Consider the following 8,524-nt stretch of genomic DNA (forward strand, 5'->3'; position numbering starts at 1 on the left):
TGGAAAATATTAACGTGCCTAAGACTTTTCCACAGTACTGTACGTCACATTAGGGAAGAAAAGACTGTGGCAACATGACAACTTTAATGACTGACTATTTGACCAAGCTGTCCTTCAGCTACGGTAATGCACACTTATGTGTAACATTGTTTAAAATGTCTTTTCTTTTCTTTTTTCTCAGTGGTAATATATCTCTGTATTTTGACTCATAGGCGTGTGGTGTTGACTTTGAAGTCAGGGCATTTTGTGCCAAAACTGTGGATGAGAAGACTCACAAACGGTAAAGTGTTGCTCCTTGTGAGTTTCTTTTCTTTTTTTAACTGTTTATATACATTGAGTGGCCAGTTGACTTATCAGGTACCCCCACCACCACCGAATATTGTTCAGGATGTATACACCACCATTCAAAAGTTAGGGGTCAGTACGATTTTTTTTTTTCTCAAAGAAATTAATACTTTTACTCAGCAAGGATAGTATTTGACAATGAAGACTTTTATATTATTGCGAAATATTTCCATTTTAAATAGATGCTCTTCTTTTGAACTTTTTATTCATCAAAGAATACTGAACAAAAGTATAATTTATTAAGCATAATATTAAGCAGCACAACTGTTTCCAACATTGATAATAATAAATGTGTCTTGAGCAGCAAAACAGCATATTAGAATGATTTCTGAAGGAGAATGCGACACTGAAAACTGGAGTAATGATGCTGAAAATTCAGTTTTGCCATCACAGGAATAAATTACATCAAATAAATTATAGTCTTCTTTTCAAAACATCAAAACATTTTACAGACCCCACACTTTTGAATTGTAATGTACATCTTTACTCAGAGGGAGAAGTGTTTTCTTTCTTTGCAATGACAGTACAGCAGAAGTTGTGTCTAACTGGCCTCTACTTAACAGGAACTCTGTGCGGTTGGTCATTCGTAAGGTGCAGTACGCTCCAGAGAAGCCTGGGCCGCAGCCAATGGTGGAGACCACACGCAGCTTCCTTATGTCTGACCGCTCCCTTCACCTCGAGGCCTCGCTAGACAAAGAGGTGTGAACTAGTGTTGTCACAATACTGAAATTTCCAACTTCGATACGATACCTTGAAAAATATCGATATTCGCTTTTCGATACCAAGGGGAAAACTGTCATATACATATATACGTTGAACTACATTTACAAAAAACAACAGTCAGTAATAAAATACGAATAAATAAATTGCAAACGATAGCACAAATAAATATAAAAGAATAAAGATACAACTGAAATACACATGGCTTTAAGTTTTTCAGGTAGGTCTAAGAAATACTAAGAAATTAAAGTAATCAAATGTTCCAAATCACTGGATAGTGTGCATTGTAAAAATTAAATGCAGATGAATGCTTACAATTAAAGTTACAAAAGTTATTCAGTCAAGAGACAAGAGTCTCTTTGTCTTTTGTTCTTTTATTAACATTACTGAAAGCAGCAGGTTTATTAGGCTACTGTCGCTTTAAGAGCTTATGCACGGATCCAATGTACTGTTACACAACACAACATGCGTTTTTCTCACAACTATTTACGTTCCAAAACTGAAGATGGGCATGTTGACATAATTTTGTATGTATTTGACCATTTAAGCGCAATAAGCCACGAAAAAGAAGTCAATTTGGTACTCGCGAGCTGTTTGAGAGGCGGCTTTATGAGAACGCCATTTAGATAGATCAGTGGTGCGCGCGAAACCTGCGGGAATGACTAAAATGTTGCGCAATACAAGCACTATTCAACCGAAGCGAATGAGTGAATAAGAGGAGGCAGGTTTGTGTCAAGTGTGTAAAAGAACAAATGTGCAATTTAAGCAAATTATGTTAAGCAATTCACAGTTATTAAAAAGTATTTGATTTCCTTCTCTTTCTCAGCTCTACTACCATGGTGAACCTATCAGTGTCAATGTCCATGTCACCAACAACTCCACCAAAACAGTTAAACGAGTTAAAATATCTGGTGAGGTGAACATTTAATCGTTTTTATTATATGTATTTAGAGGAAATGATACAATGCTTTACAACTTACAAGTAAAAACACTAGATGTTATTTTTTAGCTTTTGTGTTTGTTTTTGTTTTAAAGTTGCCTTTAGAATTGCTAACATCAGCTATATTAAATCCTTTAGCTTTCCTCTTCCCCTTTTCCTTTCCTGTTGCTTTTGTCCTGCATTTGTATCTCATGCACTCACAGATGTTTACTGCTGATAAATGTTGTTTACTTCACAATGAATCCATTTCATTATTCATTTGTGACATAATTTCAAATATCTTAGTAGCTCACAGGTGTGTTTGCACTGAAATGCTGCTTTTTCTGTGCTGTGGTTATAGTTTGTGTATCAAAAGTTAGCATGAAATGGTGCTCACAACTTCATTTATTTCCGTAATGACATTTCTCAATCAAACCAGATGTTTAATATCTATTAATGTTTACTAAATATATTTACTGGATATAAAAAAAAATTAAAAAAAAGAATCTGGTACACTACTATTCAAAAGTTTGGGGTTAACAAGATGTTTTCATTGTTTTTGAAAGAAGTTTCTTATGCTCACCAATGCTGAATTTATATGTTTTTAATATAATTTTTTTTTTTGTGTGTGTGTCGAATGATCCTTCAGAAATCATTCTAATATGCTGATTTGGTGATCAAGAAACATTTCTTATTATCTAACATTTCTTATACAGTGATGGAATTTTTTTTAGAGACTAGAAAGTTCATAAGAACAGCATTTATTTGAAATTTATATCTTTTGTAACGTTATAAATGTCTTTACAATCACTCCTGATCAGTTTAATGTATTATGTGTACTGAACAAAAGTATTAATTTCTTGACCCCAAAATTTTGAAAGGTAGTGCATTTCATTTTAATTTCATGTTGACTTTAATGGTGTACATGCGTGTGTGATTGTAATGTGTTTCTATCCTTGTGCTGTTTAGATCTTTTCTCAAGTTTACCCTTCAGGTCCTGTTGTGCTGATGTGTTCATTCTGTGTGAATGTCAGCTGTCCTGTCTGTGATTTTCTCGTGTGTTTGTTTCATCTATGCTCCCTCCCGCCCCTGGTAACCCTGCTGTGTATCCCTGCTCTCTCCCCACAGTGCGACAGTATGCCGATATCTGTTTGTTCAGCACCGCACAATACAAATGTCCCGTGGCTCAGGTAGAAGCCGAGTGAGTACCCCTCCGTCCCACTTTCTCCATCTCTCTCTCTCTTCTCTGTCCCTCTCTTCAACTCCCTCAAATTGAGTCCTCCATCATCTTTTCATAAGATCTCTTCTGTTATCATTTCCCCTCTCTCATTTTTTGTTTTACTTCTAATTGTACGTGCCATCACTTCATGGCGCAGCCTGTTTTCCTCAATGCCTTAGTTGCTGTGAAGTAGGAATGTGTTCAATGCGCATCTCACAAATATGTGATCAGAACAGATTTATAGCACTTAATGTTTACTGTACAGGTGCCTCTGTCATATCCTCAACGATTTAATCAAGCTCTGTTGTTGCTAAAGCCATGTTTGTGAGACCACCCGCCCCGTGGAAACTCCAGTTCATTCTCCACTGTACAGCTTTGCTCTTTTTCCTGCCAAACACCCAAAAGTGACTCCCTTGTTAATAGTTTCAAGTTGGACCGGTCTGTGACCTTCTCAACCTTTCTGTAGTTGTTATTCAAACATTTTACAGTAGCATCCCTCATTTGACATGATGCCAAACGCCTTGATCCCTTCATGCCGCTGCTGACAACCCCATGATGGTCCAATCTCTCCTCTTAGTCACTAGTTTTTTAATGCTGATAGGACGACAAAGACTGTTCTCTCTCAGTACTACAGGTTACTGATGTGGTTCTTCACTCCCACGACACCTACAGCAAGTCTGTGGGTCGACATTCATCATGGTGAGTCTCATATCTAACTGTTCGTTCTGGATCCTGTGACCCTGAGCCCATCCCTAGTTGTCGATGATGGCTCTTGGACCCTTTTCTCCACCCTCTCCACAAGATGAGACCGTGCTGCTCTTTCACCCCCCAAAAAACAAGGACCGTCGCTGTTCTTTAGGCTTTTTTTCTAGTCCGGAGCTGTTCAGTCAGCCGTGCTCTGTTTTTTTTTTTGCGCTCGTCCATTTGAAACCAATGAAATCAACGGCTAGTTACTATTTTGTTAGCGTCAACCTTGAATGGCTCAGGTGTTTTCCCTTTGTTCGGCTTTTATAACTTCCTCTCAGAAAAACAAATCATGTATGGGTAGCATACTATAGATCCTTGTATATCTCTCTTCCTCTTTCCTCTTTTTTTTATGTTGTCTTTCCTTTCCTCACCATATGTTCTCCTGATCTCATTGTTTATGTCCCCATAAATCACATTTTACGGTTTGTCAAACTAGTTTTTCTCTCTCAAAACTCAGCTGAAGTGCTGCTTAATGATCCAACACATGCAAGGTGCTGTTTGAGGTTGTTATGGATCGGCATGCAGACATGTCTCTATTATTTGACAGGGCTCATTGAACCAGGTGTCCTTAAATGTAGCTTTAGTATTATATACTGTTATAGTATTTTTATTAATATTTCTCAACTATTTTTGAGCTTTTAGTACTTAAGCTTATTTTATTTATAAGCTCATTAATCCAATGTTTATCTTATTTTATTTCAGTTGACTAATTGTAATAGTTTTCACTTAACGATAACACTGCTCACTATAGAACAACTGTACCTCCCATTAATCCTCAAATTATCCTAAAATGCATTTTGCCTTAGTTTTTTTTTATTTGTTTTTTACCAATTTCTAGTACTGAAGATTAATCAATTAATCTAATTGGTACACAATATAGTCAATGCTTGTTTTTCTGATATGCATGAAGCACAAGACTCACTCTCTTGTGTTTTTGCCGTCTTCAGTGACCAGGTGTCACCCAGTTCCACGTTCTGTAAGGTGTACACACTCACCCCCACACTGTGCAATAACCGAGAGAAGAGGGGTCTGGCTCTGGATGGACAGCTAAAACATGAAGACACCAACTTGGCCTCCAGTACCATGTAAGTGGCCTTCAGCTGACAGTGCATCACATGCTTGTTTTTACATGCTGCCAGAAAAAAAGGCAATTCATACAGTATAAGCTTTAGTGCATTTTGAGTTTTTAGTGCTTAGAAAGTTAAGCTAACCCACGTGTCCATAAAAACTCTAGTAGAGCCTCTCAAACAGTTCTGTGTGCTCAGTATGTGTTTCCCTGTGCTTACAGAGTGAAGGATGTGTCCAATAAGGAGGTCCTGGGAATCTTGGTGTCCTACAGAGTTAAAGTCAAGCTTGTGGTGTCTCGTGGAGGGTGAGTATGTCCTTTTGGCACAGAAGTACTTCAGACTTTATATTTGTACAGAACGTCAGAAGACTTTATCCAAACACGTTGTCTGTTGTTAGTGATGTGTCAGTGGAGCTGCCTTTTGTCTTGATGCACCCCAAGCCCTCCGAACAGCCCAACTCTAGACCGCAGTCAGGTAACATCTCAAGTTTGACATTTTGTCAACATATTTATGTGTGTATTATTATTATTATTATTATTATTATTATTATTATTGAAACAAATTTTTTAAATGTATATTTAAATGTCTGATAACTAATATCTTTAATTATTGCTTTTTTCTGCTTTTTGAAACAATAAAACAGCAAAATAATTTATTATTATAATACATTTTAATAATATAGAAATATGTTTTTATATACAGTATATTGATATATTTCTTTAAAACTCTGATAATTGGTATTTTATTTTTTTATTGCCTGCTTTTTGACAATAACTAAATCATTAGACTATACCAATAAAACAACAACAACATAATAATAATAATAAATTGTAGTAGTATTTATTGTTTCATTTGTGTGTGTTTTTTATTATTAATGCTTATATTATTGATTTTATTATTATTATTATGTTAGATTCATGCAGAGTTGTTTTAATTAAATATTTAACCATTTTATGGATGTGTGTATAAAAATATGAGTGTCTATAAACTAGCATTGTCCATGCTAGCTGTGAACATGATACTTTTGAGTCATATCAAAGATGTGTCATATCATCTTGGTGATTTGGACATTATGTTTTACATGCTTTTCCATAATTTGTTTTCTTTTCTAATCTGTGTCCTCCACAGCTGTGCCAGAGACAGATGCCCCTGTGGACGCCAACCTCATAGAGTTTGAAACAAAGTGAGTTAGCTGTGTGTCTCTTTCATAGTATGAGATTCTTGCTTATGTGTGTTCGCATAAAATAACTCTCATTTCTTTTTGTCTTCAGTAATTTCTCACAGGATGATGACTTTGTGTTTGAGGACTTTGCAAGGCTCAGGCTGAAGGGAATGAAAGATGAAGAGGACGACCACTTCTGCTAACGGCCCCTACACACACACGCGCGCACACACACACACACACACACACACACACACACACGACACCGTGCAGAGGTTGTAAGGAAGGGCGACAGGGGTGGGGTGTCAACCTGCCAGTACTCTTATACCTCTGCTCCACTGGGCCCATATGATAGAGTGGAGCACTTACTGATATCTTCAGAGCCTCATTTCTTTTTCTTTCTTTCTTTCTTTCTTTCTTACTTTCTTTCTTTGTCTTTTGGCTCCTTTTCACACCATTTTAGCATCTGTGAAGTGTTTTAATTGGCCTCTGGTCACATCAACCACTTCACTAGGGTGCTTATTTGTTAGAATGATTGAGGGAGAAGGAATGGGAGATTAGATGGGTCATCTGGACATCAGTGTATTATTGGTGGGCAAAGGGTCCATTGATTCAGGGGTGATTCATTCTTTCTTTACCTTTTCCTTTCTGTTTCCTTTAATTTTTTTGCCATCATATTCCCACTTATATATCAAGTGGGCATTAATAGCTATGTAATTATGATATATGTTCTATGTTATTTCATTGTACAGTACATACACTGTTCCAAAACACCATAGGGAACTTGAGTTTGGTGTTAATTTTATTCAACTTTCCTAGAACCGTAATCCAATCCATCCATACTTGCTCAGCAGCTTTTATGTTATAGTTATGTAAAATGTATACATATCATACAAGACTACGTAGTAACACTTTTATGTGCACTTGTAGTGCACGCAATACTCGAATAATTAAGGACGTGGCATTTTTAGTGAAAGAATAGTTGGCAAAGTGCATTGGGACACAAGTGTCTGGTTTCTTATTGTAAATTTTAGCATCTATTCCACATGTTGAGTTGTAGAATATGTGTACACTGCTACAAGTCTTCAGTGTGAAATTAGCTTGTAGATACAACAAGAGGACAGGGACAGGCTTTGTATGTGCCACACACACAATGTAATTCCTCATTATTTGTGCCTGCCAAACTTTATTTGCCAAAATGTGATGGTTTATAATGTTGCTTGTAAGTTAAGCTCAGTTTGGTTGAAAATCACATGCTAATTCTTTGTTTTAGTTCACAGAAACTGTTGATGTAACCATTGGACTGCCAGAAATATTTTGATGGTTATTTTAAAATCGCATTTATAGCATGATTTCCAGGAAATTTGACTTTTTATCTTGTTCTCCCAGGATCAGCCCATTCCTATGACATTCTACATAGTTTACTACTGAACAATGGCAAATTTACTTATGTTACAATGTGTACAAGGAAGTAACATTTTGCAGTGAACAAAGTGGAGCTCCCGTTGAAGGACAAAAAGCTATCTCTAAAATAAAGGATTGCTTTGTTTAAAGCACCCATACAACCATGCCAGTGTGTATACTTGCTTTAGATGTGCCTTTTTATGTGCTCTTCAGTTGAAGAAGAGGTCATGCCTGTCTTGTTTTTGTCTTTTTCTGCAGAATATGAAATGCTTTAGCATTATTTTATGGGATTTTTTTAAATAGAAATGTATTACATTTATAACTTTGAGTCATTAGTGCAGAATCCTGAAATCAAGCTGCACCGGTAACTTTAGCGCTACCCATTATCCGACAAATTTCAGTACTCAACACCTACAAACACCTTGAAGTCAACAGTTGTTGAGAACAATTATATTAATTATAAACACAAAAAATGTGGGACGTTATTTTAAATCCAATTTTTATTTTAATGAAAGCTTGAAAATGAACCTGATACATTAGTGAAATTGTCTATTAATGTACAAGTTACTGTCATGTTTAACATTTCATGTAGACTGGCACACAAGTGTCTATTTTTACTTATTCATTCATAATAGTTATGCCGCTAGATTTGTACCTCTCTGTTCACTGACCTCACCTGTTTAGACTCACAAAGCTGTAAAAGGACATATTCTTTATGATTTAGTAATTTTTTAAAACATTTGTTTAGTGAAATATACAAAAATATAGTCCATCCTGGATTGTTTATTGAAAAAGTTCCAATCCGGCCCATCATTTTCAAACATTTCAAAGTTTCGTTTTGTAAAGAAGTTAATATGCCATTTTTATTTGTCTATAAATTAAATTCCAAGTAATCCACGTTAAGATCACAATGTTTTTAATATCATGAAAAAACACAAATT

General features: G+C 35.9%; 1 protein-coding gene across 2 annotated transcripts in view; it reads left to right on the forward strand.

The window, feature by feature from the left end:
• arrb2b (arrestin, beta 2b) overlaps positions 1 to 7,744 on the forward strand; it is a 41,282-nt gene extending 33,538 nt beyond the window's left edge. For both annotated transcript variants that reach the window (XM_084108546.1, XM_084108547.1), the window contains exons 7-15: positions 213 to 280; positions 909 to 1,044; positions 1,892 to 1,976; positions 3,113 to 3,185; positions 4,898 to 5,035; positions 5,239 to 5,322; positions 5,415 to 5,491; positions 6,146 to 6,200; positions 6,289 to 7,744. In XM_084108546.1, the coding sequence (XP_083964672.1) occupies positions 213 to 280; positions 909 to 1,044; positions 1,892 to 1,976; positions 3,113 to 3,185; positions 4,898 to 5,035; positions 5,239 to 5,322; positions 5,415 to 5,491; positions 6,146 to 6,200; positions 6,289 to 6,382 (810 nt within the window). In that variant the 3' untranslated portion in view covers positions 6,383 to 7,744. The remainder of the gene's footprint in view (positions 1 to 212; positions 281 to 908; positions 1,045 to 1,891; positions 1,977 to 3,112; positions 3,186 to 4,897; positions 5,036 to 5,238; positions 5,323 to 5,414; positions 5,492 to 6,145; positions 6,201 to 6,288) is intronic.
• Positions 7,745 to 8,524: the final 780 nt, after the last annotated feature.

Source organism: Abramis brama (assembly GCF_963993115.1).
Source record: "Abramis brama genome assembly, chromosome: 3".
Lineage (NCBI taxonomy): Eukaryota > Metazoa > Chordata > Actinopteri > Cypriniformes > Leuciscidae > Abramis > Abramis brama.